The sequence below is a fragment of the Chlorocebus sabaeus genome, chromosome 11 (assembly GCF_047675955.1).
Source record: "Chlorocebus sabaeus isolate Y175 chromosome 11, mChlSab1.0.hap1, whole genome shotgun sequence".
In the NCBI taxonomy this organism is placed as follows: Eukaryota; Metazoa; Chordata; class Mammalia; order Primates; family Cercopithecidae; genus Chlorocebus; species Chlorocebus sabaeus.
The window spans coordinates 85,346,902-85,361,911 of record NC_132914.1 but is presented as its reverse complement, the minus strand read 5'-3'; the positions used below and the strand labels follow the sequence as shown (position 1 = coordinate 85,361,911).

The window sequence follows — 15,010 nt, the reverse complement described above, 5'->3', positions numbered from 1 at the left end:
GCATTCTGTTTTTTCAAAGAAAAAATAAAGGAACTTAAGATATATATATATTTATATTATGTCTCCAGCCTTTTTCTTCACAGCTCTATTCTATTGTACAGAATTACCTACTGTACAATTCCTATGTTTCAAGGGGATCTCACATTTAACATATCCACAATGAACTCCTGATTACTGTTTCTCTCCTAGTCATTCTTATTTCAATAGATGTTCAGTTACCTAACCAGCTAGTCAAGGCAGACACTTCAGAGTTATTCTGTAGTCATCCTTTTTCTCTACCATTTTTGTTTTCCAAATGTAGTTTATATGTGTCTTCTTCATCCTCACAGCTATAACCCTTGTCCAAACCAGCAACATCACACATCTGGACTTCCACAATGTCTTTTTGACTAGTTTCCCTGATTTCTTTATTGACCCCTTTATTCTCCACAGTGCAGCCAGAATGATTGTTTAGAACTTCCTCCTTAAAATCTGTTTTCTTTTATGCATTAAGTTAAATTCCAGTTCCTTGTCTTGGCATGCCTGCTTGATATGGCCCCTGATGGTCTCTCCAACTTCATGTTTTACTGCTATTGACTCTTATTTTTGCTTACTCTGCTTGGGTGCTCCAATCCTCCAAATCTTTTCCTGCTCCAATCATTTCAATCATTTTCTCCTCTCAGATCTTACAGTACTCCAAATGCTTTCTTCCTTTGGAGCATCTGGGTTTATAATAAATACTTCGTACCTCACAGTTCAGCTTAAATACCATTTCTTTGGTGGTTAAGACATCCTTCAACCACTCTATCTAAATATGTCCCCTTCTATTGTTCACTGGCTCAGTACCCTGTTTTTATTTTCTTTCCAAATGTCAACTTTTTTTTTTTTTTTTTGAGTCAGGGTCTCACTCTGTTGCCCAGGTTGGAGTGCAGTTGCACAGTCGTAGCTCACTGCAGCCTTGCTCTCCTGGGATCAAGTAATTCTCCCACCTCAGCCTCCCAAATAGCTGGAATTACAGGCATGCACCACCAGGCTCAGCTAAATTTTTGTATTTTTTTGTAGAGATGAGGTCTCACTTTGTTGCCCAGGCTGGTCTCAAATTCTTGGACTCTAGTGATTCTCCCACCTCAGCCTCCCAAAGTGCTGGGATTACAGGTGTGAGCCACTGCACCTGCTGATATTGACCTCTTTTTTTTGAGATGGAGTCTTGCTGTATTTCCCAGGCTAGAGCACAGTGGCGTAATCTTGGCTAACTGCAACCTCCACCTCCCAAGTTCAAGCGATTCTTCTGCCTCAGCCTCCTGAGTAGCTGGGATCTACTAGTAACGTGCCATCACGACTGGCTAATTTTTATATTTTTAGCGCTATGTTTAGTACTATGTTGGCCAGGCTTGTCTCGAACTCCTGACCTCAAATGATCCACCCACCTCATCCTCCCAAAGTGCTGGGATTACAGGTGTGAGTCACCGTGATTGGCCAATATTGACATTTTTAATAGGCTTTTTGTTTGTTGCTTATTATCTGCTGCGTTCCACACTGGCAAAATCCTGCCACCCACCCATACACATAGGCACTGAATGGGCAGAACTCTGAAGGCCGAATTTTGTATTTCTTTTCACTATAAATATCGTCATCTGTCACTGATGACACACTAGGATGCTCAGCAACTGTTTGCATGAAGGAAGTAAGCACTAGTTTGGGAAGGGTGCAAAACTCTTGAGTATTCCAGCTTGGCCAAAATGAATTTACAGCTTTTGTAGCAGAAGCTAATACTCAGAAATTGAGGGCCCTGTATTGGATAACACAGGATTTGGATGATTATTTTAAAATAATATTTTACATTTTATATATATATGTATATGTATGCATATGTAATAGTCTGTTCTCATGCTGCTATGAAGAAATATCTGAGACTGGGTAATTTATAAAAGAAAGAGATTTAATTGGCTCACAGTTCCACAGAGCTGGGGAGGCCTCAGAAAACTTACAGTCATGGCAGAAAGGGAAGCAAACACATTCTTCTTCACATGGTGGCCAGAAGGAGAAGAATGTGAGCCAAGCAAAGGGGGAAACCCCTTATAAAACCGTCAGACCTCGTGAGAACTTACTATTATGAGAATAGCATGGGGGAAACCACCCCCACGATTCAATACCTCTCTCCAAGTCCCTCCCATGACATAGGAGGATTATGGAAACTACGGTTCAAGATGAGATTTGGGTAGGGACACAGCCAAACTATATCAGTATGTATATGTATACCTGTATTATACATATATGTATGTGTTTGTATGTATACATGTATTATATATGGAGGAAATTCTAATTTTGTAAAAAACTGGATTGTGAGTTTTAAGGAGATGTTATATAAAGTTAAGACAATGTCATTTTGTGGTATTGGTCTGAATTACAATGTAGTTTCTTAGTGATGTTTTTCCTTTATTCAGTGTGAAAATGCCTCCTTAAAAGAACAAGTGGAGTCTATAAATAAAGAACTGGAGATTACCAAGGAAAAACTTCACACTATTGAACAAGCCTGGGAACAAGAAACTAGATTAGGTAAGTCTTATGACTCTGATAATATTAAATGATTAACATCTAATAATGAATATTTCTTATTTAAAGTTCCTTTTTTATACTAGATTAAAAGGAAGTACTTTGACTAAAAAAAGAACTTTCTGCCTAATAGTTTAACTTAGGTAGATGAATAATCCTTTACTTAACCCCACCTAAGTTTAGTTTTCAGTCCTTAAGTTAGATTTGTTTCTAATGAAATCATGTATGTTAAAAATTTATGACTAAGCTATTAACTATTTTGAACCATTTAACAATTAAAACTGATGATATTTTAATAATGGTATTATGAGTTGTTTCACTGAGTGTAAGTTATATTAGTTATATATCATTTGATATTTTTAAATTAAAAGATACCAGGAAACAGCCAAGAAAATTTGAAAAGAAGTTATATTTCTCATAGTTTTACTACTATATTACTGTATTTTTTGCTTCTATATGTTTACATATTTTATATGTTTTAAATTATTATAAACATTGTTCTATACTGTATTTAGATAGTAGTATCAAAAGTATTTTTGTGGCTGGGCGCAGTGGCTCACACCTATAATCCCAGCACTTTGGGAGGCTAAGGAGAGCAGATCACCTGAGGTCAGGAATTCGAGACCAGCCTGGCCAACATGGCAAAACCCCATCTCTACTAAAAGTACAAAAACTAGCCAGGCATGGTGGCAGGTGCCTGTAATCCCAGCTACTTAGGAGGCTGAGGCAGGAGAATTGCTTGAACCCAGGAGTCGGAGGTTGCAATGAGCCGAGATCGCGCCACAACACTCCAGCCTGGGTGATAAGAGCGAGACCCCGTCTCAAAAATAAATAAATAATAAAAATGAAAAATTGTTTTATTCATCATACTTGTAATCATACTTGTAAATAGTTATGCAATATCCTACTGTGTTTGAGTAATTAAATCACTAGCTTTCTATATCTTTGCTATTATAGTGCCACAGTGAACATTTTCATGTATATCTAACAGAGATATTACTGTCTCAAAAGGTATTGAAATCTTTGTGGCTCTCATTAGAGTTTTCCATATTAATTTTTCAAATAGTTATCCTAGTTTGTAAGGTTTTCATAATGTTATCTCATATATTGTTTTTCATAATTTTCAAATACATTTGCTGCTTTTGATAATGTATTTTCATTTATTTGTTTCCTAGACCTTAGAGCTATTCAAGGTTTTTATTACTAAATAGAGCTGTTCTCTTAAATTGGTAATGACATACTTGGTTTAGAGCAGCCTAACATTGGGAAATCTTAGATAAGCTACTTTTAGAAATGTAATTTTTAGCTCAATAAGAGATTAAATATGAATTGACTTTTGTGTACTATTTACTTGGAAGAAGACACCATTTAAATGAAGACATAAGAGAGTATTGCATCCAATTTTAGTAGGTTCTTTGTATTTTATCATCTTTATTTTTAATAAATGCTGAATTCCCTACAGAAATTCTTTAATGTTTATGTATCTTAATCTCTTCCATATATGGATTTATATCACCGAAGTTTTAGAGTGTTTCCCTATTCCCTGTTGACCTTATATGTTAGTTTAAAAATGTCACATCATTAGCTTTTTTTTCATCTAGGAATTTGTTAGTGTTGAGCTGTTGTGCTTTATCCTCTCTTTAAGAATGCTCCAAACCCAAAAACATATAAGATGACTAATCTGCTTCAGCCCTTGCGATGTGCTTTTCTCTTCTTATCAGAGTTTAGCACAATACAGAATGGAGGACTCCTTTATATATTGGTATTTATTGCAATACTTTTCTATATGGTGCCTAAGGTTACTTGAATGAGTCTTTATTCCATAATGAACTGATTTACTAATGCTTTTTAGCACCTGTTAGTGATCCATGATTGTTAGTTACTTGATTACTGCTTGCAACAGCTATTCTAAAATAATAAATTTAAAAGATAAATACAGAACATAATAAAGTACTTTTTAAAACTGAGATAGAGACCAATTTTTTTTTCAGGAAATGTATATTACTTAGAGAAAACTCTGTTATAAAACTTGAACTTATGAAGCTGGAAAAATAGGAGAGGGCATTATTGGTATTGTAAAAGGCTGTTTACAAAGTGAGTTGCTGCCTAGCTCCTTTAAATAATTGGCCACCCTAAACACATCAGTTTTAAGTTGCTGAAAAGCAAAATACCAAATTTTGTTTTTTTCTGGACCGTGTTTACAAAGCAAAAGTATGTTTTCTTCCCTCTCCTCAAAAAATAACTAAGTAACTAATGACACTCCTATGCGATGCCTTTTCATGGTAAATTGAGGCTTTTAGTTCTCTTTCCGTTTAGCCACAGACTTTTGTGTCCAAAGACAAGCTACATAACTACATATATAAGATTAAGGCATAACAACTAATAAAAGAATGTAAAATATTTGGTATTAGGTCTGTACAAAGACCAAATAATACTCATGATTAGACAAGATTATATTTTGTAGAATATATCCATCATATGGCTTCAGATTTTACTTTTCAGCTTGGCTCTGTGAGACTTTAAAAATTTAGTCATTGCACTTATATTCACAAAGTCACATTGCTTTACTGCACTGCTTCTCATACAGTTTATCTCCTTTCAGTAAAATGTTTACTTGCCATTTTTAAAATTTCTTATATGTGACACTTCTGCACTAAGTCCTTTATATTGTTAGTTCCACAATTCTGTGAGGAATAGGTTTTTTTTTTTTTTATTAATCATTTGACTTATGAAGAACATTAAGTTCCACAGAGATTAAATGGTACAGTGGTATAGGCATCACACAGGCAAGAAGTAACAGAGCTAAGATTAGAATCCAGGTCTGATAGAATTCAGAAAGTTGATGTGCTTTCCATGGAACTATAATGCTTTCTTATATAGAACATCTAAAATATCTGAGGTAATTTTAATATAAACAACATGAGATTGACTTAAGTATTATTGCATATAGGTAATGAATCTAGCATGGATAAGGCAAAGAAATCAATAACCAACAGTGACATTGTTTCCATTTCAAAAAAAATAACGATGCTGGAAATGAAGGAATTAAATGAAAGGCAGCGGGCTGAACATTGTCAAAAAATGTATGAACACTTACGGACTTCATTAAAGCAAATGGAGGAACGTAATTTTGAATTGGAAACCAAATTTTCTGAGGTTTGATATTATAAGTTTTATCATACAATTAGAGAACAAAGAATTAGTCTTGGTAGACATTGTATTATTGTTAAGAGGTTTTTTTTTTAATCTCTGAAATAGCTTATTAATATAGTGCCTATGTTTCGTGTAATAAATAAGTAAAAGATTTAAATATGAATTGTTTAAAACGAAAGCAGATATTTCTGTAAGTTCTTGTTTCTCACCAATGTTATATTATTAGATTTAACGTATGAAATGTTGTTTACTAAACAATGGAATTGCCTTTCACCACCATCCCTTCATTTAACAAATATTTATTCATTGCCTATTACATGTCAGACCCTGTGTTAGGACTGGGAGTATAGCAAGAAACAAAATAGACAATAATCTCTACTTTCAGGGACTTTACATTCTAATTGGAGGTTTTATATATTTTTGATGTGGTCAGAATCATTAAACTGCATGGCAGTAAATATAGTTTGCAAGTATTTAACAATTTATGATTAAACACAACTTTTACAGTGTTTGCTTACCTTGAGATTTAATATATTTTCAAAGCATTTATATCATTTTTGTTTTAACTATGTCACTAAATCTATATGAGTAAGATTTTATTAACTCATTTGGATTTATTTATAGATGATATAATTAAAGTAAAATATAATGAGCAGATTGCATTCTAAGCAAAGTAAGAATATTGCAAGTTCAGATATTATTAGATAATGAGTTGCCTAATAAAAATGACTTTTGATGGATTGGAATATAACCAGAGTCTCCATAATTTGTTTCTGATTCTTTCATCTTTTTACACTCCTTCAGTCTGTTCTTAACAATTCACACTCAATATATGTGGACTAAGGCCAAGTAAAGAGGATTGCAGTACTTTAAAAGCTAAATTACAAAAAAACCTCACCAAAAATTGATGTATCTGAACATTTTTTGTTACATTTCCTTAGCTTACCAAAATCAATTTGGATGCACAGAAGGTGGAACAGATGTTAAGAGATGAATTAGCTGGTAGTGTGAGCAAGGCAGTAAGTGATGCTGATAGGCAACGGATTCTAGAATTGGAGAAGAATGAAATGGAACTAAAAGTTGAAGTGTCAAAGTAAGTGCATGTAAACATTTTAGTCGTTTGACTAGATGTTATTTTCTTTAATTTGTCTTTAAGAAACCCGATTGCAAGTATACAATTTTTAGTAGTAATTGATACTGATTTCTTTTTATAAGAACAGGATTAAGTAATATTAAGATTGGTTTTAGCAGGGTTAAATAACAGTATTGATGAGAATAATGTTGTTAAAGAGGAAGTGACCTCTCTGGATTTACATTGTTTAGAGTTCAGGAATATTACTGTAGAAAGGTCCAGTTCCTCCACATATGGATTTTTTGGGGGTAGGGTTGATGGAGGAGGAATGGTTATTTATTGTATTTAAACTTAAGTTTCTTCATTTTAATAAGGAAGTAATAGTGCCTCTTCTACCTGTTTTATAAGGTTGCTATAATAATATAATTAAAAATTCAGATTTTGATTTAGTTTACATTTATCAGGCACCTACTATGTACTAGTTACTGTGCAAGGTATTAAACATATATTGACTTGTACAATTGTACTTAACCTTGAGGTTATATTTTTGTTTTCATTTTACATGAAGAAATATGCCGAGCTAGTTTAGAACACAAAATATATATAAGGAATAAATACTGTGTGCTGGCCAGGCGTGGTGACGTGCACCTGTAGCTGCAGCTGCTGGGGAGGCAGAGGCGGGAGAATCACTTGATCCTGGGAGGTGGAGGTTGCAGTGAGCCAAGATTGCACCACTGCACTCTAGTCTGGTGACAGAGCAACACTCTGTCAAAAAAAAAAAAAAAAAAAAAAAAAATGCTGTGTGCCAGCTATATGCTGTATTTTCATTCTCTTTTATAATTAGGTGATATTTCAGTAGAAAAGTGTAAGGAGCAGTTAGTTATCTCTCAAGCATAAATAGTAAAAATATTTTATGGCCTACTTATAAAAATATAACCATTCCTTTGGAGCCTTGATAGTTCTCTTGGGAATATCAGTTTTTGACATCTTTTTTACTATGAAAGACCGTTTTTTGAAAAAATTGATCCTTTCTTCTCATGGACCTCTTTTGATATAAACTAACTTATAATAGTTCATTTTAATCATATTTTGTTAATCATGAAACTGGCAATGAGAGCCTCTGATCAGTATAAGGAAACCTACCTTATCTGTAACACTGAACTAAAATTATTCTAACCCAAAGCAAAGAAACTTTACATTTTACTTTGCCTGTATTAGCTTATCACAGTATTCATAAGGGAATTTGAAGGACTTACTGCCATTAGGCTTTTTTTTTTTTTTTGGAATTTTATTAAATGCATGTTTTGTTTCTTTTCACATTTCTGATAACTTGTAGATTAAAACAAATCAAAACATACCTTAATCCATCTAAAGATCTTAGAAATTTTACATTTCTGTATTCTTAACTGTGTGATGGTATTAGATAAATGTACTAAATACCTTATCCTAGCATATTCCAAATTATGACAATTAATGTTTTATGGAAAAAAGTGGGAACAGAAGTTCTTTGGCTATATACATTTGGAAAATGCTATATATAGTAAGTATGATTTGAGATAGCTATATATGATAAAACCTCTGAGAGTACTGAATATATGTTAGGAATATTCAAGGGGGAGGAGGGATGTTGGGAATGAAGTTTTTTTTTTATATAGCAAACATGATAACCTCTCATGGAATTATGTTTCATGAAACAATTTAGGAAATCCTGTTTTAGTATTTCATAAAAAGAAGAGAGAGATGCTGAAAATGAATGGCTTTTTGGAAATCAAAATTTTCTAGACCTTTTTAGGTCTAGAAATTTTGAATTTTGGCATTTATTTAGAAAATGTACTTAATTGTTCCTGAAGTACCTTATCATTTCCTAGACTGAGAGAGATTTCTGATATTGCCAGAAGGCAAGTTGAAATTTTGAATGCACAACAACAATCTAGGGAAAAGGAAGTAGAGTCCCTCAGAATGCAACTGCTAGACTATCAGGTATGTGCAATATTGGCTCTTCTATATAGAATCCACTTTTTTCCTAAATTTACATTAGATGTTGGGAGCAATATGTTACACTTTTTGTTTACTTTGAGATAGGGTCTCATTCTGTCACCCAGGGTGGGATGCAGTGGCACATTCAAGACTCACTGCAGCCTTCGCCACCCGGGCTCAGGTGATCCTCCCACCTCAGCCTCTTGGACAGCTGGGACTACAGGAATGTGCCACCACACCTGACTAATTTTTTTTTGCATTTTTTGTAGAGACAGGGTTTCACTATGTTGCCTAGGGTGGTCTCGAACTCCTAGACTGAAAAGATCTACCCACCTTGGCTTCCCAAAATACTGGGATTACAGGTGTGGGCCATCATACTGGACCAGTGTTACATTTTTAATCAAAAGATATAGCAACCAGAGGCTGTTATTCTTGTTAGTTGTAACCTGATTAGAAAACTCTGTAATTTGAAATATTGTTCAGTAATCCAGTACAGCATTTAAATGCCTATAGATGAATTACGCTGCTGATAAAAATTAGGACGCTGAGAAAGAGTACTAGGAAGTTATTAGTACATCTTTAATAACAATATTTTCTCTTGTATTTATATGTAACTTTTCACGTATTCTTACATTATGTATATTGGGAATTACAAAAACGTACACTTTGTCTGAATCGGTATTATGTTATTTGCAATGGAAGTTAAAAAAACAGTAGCAGCCAGGCACGGTGGTTCACAGCTGTAATCCCAGCACTCTGGGAGGCCGAGTCAGGCAGATCACGAGGTCAGGAGTTTGAGACCAGCCTGACCAATATGGTGAAACCCCATCCCTACTGAAAATATAAAAATACAAAAATTCACCAGGCATGGTGGCACATGCCTATAATCTCAGCTGCCCAGGAGGCTGAGGCAGGAGAATTGCTTGAACCCGGGAGGCGAAAGTTGCAGTGAGCCGAAATTGCGCCATTGCACTCCAATCTGGGTGACAGAGCGAGACTCCATCCCCCAAAAAAAAAACAACCCAGTAATATACCCACTGTTATTCAGTCACATTTGGATTTAAAGTTTGTTTGATTCTAGGTTTTTTCTTTTACAATTCTTTGGTAATTATTTGTATTAAAGCAAAGTTACATTTTTGTAGATCTCATGTGCCACTGTGTTAAAACTTTATTTAGTAAATTGTGATTTTTAAATCTGTGATAACCTTCATTGGAAAAATTTGAAACTTACTACAAATATATATTTTTTTAAATATTAGGCACAGTCTGATGAAAAGGCATTGATTGCCAAGTTGCACCAACATAATGTCTCTCTTCAACTTAGTGAGGCTACTGCTCTTGGTAAGTTGGAGTCAATTACATCTAAACTGCAGAAGATGGAGGCCTACAATTTGCGCTTAGAGCAGAAACTTGATGAAAAAGAACAGGCTCTCTATTATGCTCGTTTGGAGGGGAGAAACAGAGCAAAACATCTGCGCCAAACAATTCAGTCTCTACGACGACAGTTTAGTGGAGCTTTACCCTTGGCCCAACAGGAAAAGTTCTCTAAAACAATGATTCAGCTACAAAATGACAAACTTAAGATAATGCAAGAAATGAAAAATTCTCAACAAGAACATAGAAATATGGAGAACAAAACATTGGAGATGGAATTGAAATTAAAGGGCCTGGAAGAGTTAATAAGCACTTTAAAGGATACCAAAGGAGCCCAAAAGGTAAACATTTAAACTTGATTTTTTTTTTTTAAGAGACAGGGTCTTGATCTGTTTCCCAGGCTGGAGTGTAGTGTTGCAAACATAGCTGGAACTCCTGGGCTCAACTGATTCTCCAGCCTCAGCCTCCTGAGTAGTTGTAGCTGGGAGTACAGGGCACCACACCATACCTACCTAATTTTAAAAAATTTTTAAGTTTTTTTGTAGAGACAGGGTCTCACTTTGTCACCCAGGCTGGCCTTGAACTCCTGGCTTCAAGTAATCCTCCTGCTTTGGTCTCTCAAAGTGTTGAGATTATAGTCATGAGCCACTGTGCCCAGCCAATTTTAAATTCATTATCTTCAAAGAGTTACGTGATAATTTCTTAATATGTGCCTATATGAAAAATGCATAAGATACAATTAAATTCCAATTATGATTCATTAATTTAGATTTTACAACTTAGCAGTGTTGACTGTTTGAATGTCTATTATTTGTAAAAATAAAATTAGGCTTTTCTAACCAAATATTTTAGTGGGAATGTTCAGATTGTATAATAGCAAAGAATTTTAAATACTGTAGACAAATTTCTATTAATTAAACACTAATTATTCTTAAACATTGTAGTAGTTATCAGTTGATTTCTACTGTTCATAATTATCTTTGATCTACAATTAGTGAGCCCACATTTATTTTTAATATGGTTTTATCTTCATTTAGAAAGAATTAAATGAAAAGTAATTATCTTTCAACTACATCCTATTCGCTAGGCTAGAAACATTTAGGATTTCTGTTTTTGAAAGTGATATCAAAGTTTCAATGACCTGCTTATAGTCAGTGTTCAATAAACATATAACAGAAGAAAGTGAATATTAGTGATATTCATTCCAACATAATTTGAAGATTTTTATTGTAAAATCCCACATATTTGTAGAAATGTCTATGGAAATCCTAAATAAAATTTTGTCAGGTAGCTTGAGAAAAGATAACATTGTGTCTTATTTTATTTTAGAATGCCCATTACTTTCAATTAAAATCATTATCATCAATGGAGGAATGTTATTTGTTGACATAGCATTTACATTTGTATATATAAATTGTAAATCTTAGGTAATCAACTGGCATATGAAAATAGAAGAACTTCGTCTTCAAGAACTTAAACTAAATCGAGAATTAGTCAAGGATAAAGAAGAAATAAAATATTTGAATAATATAATTTCTGAATATGAACGTACAATCAGCAGTCTTGAAGAAGAAATTGTGCAGCAGAACAAGGTTTTATTTTATATTTATTTTGTTTTTTTCCTAAGATTTTAAGCAAGAATATTGCACTAGTGACTATGTTATTCTTCTAATTAAGTGCACTTTCCATTACTAATTGATTATGTAATAATTTGTTTTTTATTTTCTAAACTATTCTAAAAATTCATATTTATTTAGTTTTTATAACAGTAGTCTTAATCTTAAAAAGAGCAATACATAAGCAACCTCATTTGGTAAGTTAATTTTTATTTTGGTATTGGTTATTTGACTTTTCACAGTTCCACGTTTCTACTGGCTCTCACTGATAGAGTAAGAAGGCAGCTTGTTATAGAATAAAGTATATGCTTCAGAGACAGATGAAATTCATCAAACATATGACTGTCTCAGAGATTGTTCCCTCTGCTTAAATTGTTCTTAGCCTAGATACCTTTGGTATTTACACTTTCAGTGCCCGCAAGTCTTGGCTTAAATGTCTTACCTTATCAGTGTGTCCTTCACCAGTCACCTAATATACAACAGTAAATCCTACTATCAAGATTCCCTTGAGATTAATTAACTTAATTTTTCTCCATAGCACTTGTAACCTTCTGACATATTACCTACTTACTTTTTTATTGTTGACTGTCTTTCCTTCACCAGAATATAAGTTCCATGGTGACAGGGATTTGGTTTTGTTTACTGCTATATTTGCACTGCCTAGAATGATGCTTGGCACATGATATATATCATTAAATATCTTTTGCATAGCTGGATGCATGGATGGATGGATGGATGGATGGATGGATGGATGGATGGAGAGATTGAAATCCTTACTTCACATCTGCCTTTCTCTGTGATCTTACACAAGTTACTTCACCTCTCTGAGTTTGTATTTTTTTCCACAAAAGGAAAATAATTACAGTTTCTTCAATGTGTTGTGAGGATTACATAAGAAAATATATATAAAATGCCTGTTATGTGCCTGATGTCTTTGTATATATGTCTGACATAAATTGTCTTTCTTTTTAGTTTCATGAAGAAAGACAACTGGCCTGGGATCAAAGAGAAGTTGACCTGGAACGTCAACTAGACATTTTTGACCGTCAGCAAAATGAAATACTAAATGCGGCACAAAAGGTATGAATGATGAATCTTGTTTGCTACTCTGTAGCATAGACTAGAGGGTTAGCTCACAGAAATAATTCCTGTATCAGATGTAATTTTAATTGATTGTTATATTGTCTATTTAAAATATAAGAGTGATTTAATCTATGTTTTATCATACAGCTATAAATATTAATAGTTACTCTCAATGCTGCCACTGCTTTGTTAAAAAACATACTATTTTTTAATAGTTTGAAGAAGCTACAGGATCAATCCCTGACCCTAGTTTGCCCCTTCCAAATCAACTTGAGATGGCTCTAAGAAAAATTAAGGAGAATATTCGAATAATCCTAGAAACACAGGCAACTTGCAGATCACTAGAAGAGGTAATTAGAAGAATTTGCATTTTGATTATTATTTGGTATTATTTGGTATGTTTGGGGGGCTTTCTAAATAATATTTCTTTATGAGGACAATGCATAGAATGATGAATCTCTTGCTAATTTCACTGTTTTTCTATTCTCCTATAATGTTTCTAATAGCTGATAATGAACAGCAGATATAGTTAATTTGAATTCACTATTTAATTACTTCCTGTTACCTTTAGGTACACTGAATATGAAAGGAAACAAAAAGCATTTAATTGTAGCTCTATGAGAAGTATATTATCTTCCCTTATATGATCTCTTTATTCTTATTTTTTTGGTTTTACTTTGACGTGCATGTTATAAAATCTATGAATCGGTTTTCAGTTCATTCCCTTTTATGAACTTCAGCCCTTTAAAGGGCTGAAGGTAAATTAGAAATTACTTTCTGTTTTAACCTAGTTCTTGAATTTGATTAGTAAGTGATCAAATCTGTCATCTTCTTTAAATTATTCAGAAAATAATGTAAACTGAATATGATTTTCATTTTAGTTTTCATCTAAATACATTAACTACAAATACATTTAAAAATATACATAAAGGAGTTTTTCAAGTAAAACTGTACATTTTTAAGTAAAACTTAGATCTTCTTCAGTAATTGTAAGATTTGTCATTTATGTGAATTGCCATTGAATTACTTAATTTAAAATACCCACCTTAATCCTCTTGAAGAGTAAAAATGTTTCTGACTTTTTCTCTTTTGTTTTAATAAGCTGCAGATTTTATAATAGTAATTTATTGACTTGGGCCACTAAAATTCCAGTTTTGTACTTAACTGACTTATAGATTAGTCTTCTAATGCTCTGCTAGTCAGTGGACCAAAATAAAAGAAATAATTTATTACATATTCTTCCTAAATCTCATACCACCACACTTTTATAGTTCTGAACTGTAATATCTTGATAAAGTACCTTAATTAAATTTTATTTTCATCATAACAATGAAGTTTCTAACATATATAATATTCTTATAAATAAGCATGCAAATAACTGTTGTCAATTAGAATTAGTTTAACCTTATTAAATATCAAATGGCTATTGTACATATGATGTGAAAAATAAAGTGAATTTTTTTTTTTTTTGCTAATAACTAATCTAAAATTCAGATGAAGCATTTTAAAGAAGAAAAGATACTTTAATGATCTATTGTGATTTAATCATTGCAGAAGCTGAAAGAGAAAGAATCTGCTTTAAGGTTAGCAGAACAAAATATACTGTCAAGAGACAAAGTAATCAATGAACTGAGGCTTCGATTGCCTGCCACTGCAGAAAGAGAAAAGCTCATAGCTGAGCTAGGGAGAAAAGAGATGGAACCAAAATCTCACCACACTTTGAAAATTGCTCATCAAACCATTGCAAACATGCAAGCAAGGTTAAATCAAAAAGAAGAAGTATTAAAGAAGTATCAACATCTTCTAGAAAAAGCCAGAGAGGTATTTTATTATATTATGAGTTATACTGTTTCATGTATTAGTTTTTTTAAGCAAATGCTAAATATTTTACCTTAAAGTGGTAGTTATTTTCTTGCTTTCAAATGATTCTATTTAAGAACTGTGACTTGCATGTGATTGGATTACACCTCTATCAGTAAAACTGGCAATTTGTGTAAATGTATCTCTCTTATACACTGAGTAAATAAACCAGGAGTAGCTATCATGGTGAAATCATATGATTTTGAAAAATATTTTAATTTAGTTTATAGGTGAGGGTTGAGGCAATACGGTGGAATGAAATATATCACACTGGTAATCAGTAGAAATCAGATTTGTTAGAACTTTGTGGGGGAAAGCTGACATTTAATTTTTTCTAGAAATA

At 33.1% G+C, this 15,010-nt stretch overlaps 1 protein-coding gene across 9 annotated transcripts in view; it reads left to right on the top strand.

The window, feature by feature from the left end:
* The window catches only part of CEP290 (centrosomal protein 290), a 94,444-nt gene that overhangs the window by 43,049 nt on the left and 36,385 nt on the right, over positions 1-15,010 (top strand). For all 9 annotated transcript variants that reach the window (XR_012094548.1, XM_008004202.3, XM_073020985.1 and 6 more), the window contains 9 exons: positions 2,424-2,535; positions 5,483-5,688; positions 6,627-6,778; positions 8,626-8,737; positions 9,994-10,449; positions 11,536-11,700; positions 12,697-12,804; positions 13,023-13,157; positions 14,362-14,628. Coding sequence is in view for 8 of the 9 variants with exons in the window: in XM_008004202.3 (XP_008002393.2) it covers positions 2,424-2,535; positions 5,483-5,688; positions 6,627-6,778; positions 8,626-8,737; positions 9,994-10,449; positions 11,536-11,700; positions 12,697-12,804; positions 13,023-13,157; positions 14,362-14,628 (1,713 nt within the window). In the remaining variant the exon portion in view is untranslated. The remainder of the gene's footprint in view (positions 1-2,423; positions 2,536-5,482; positions 5,689-6,626; positions 6,779-8,625; positions 8,738-9,993; positions 10,450-11,535; positions 11,701-12,696; positions 12,805-13,022; positions 13,158-14,361; positions 14,629-15,010) is intronic.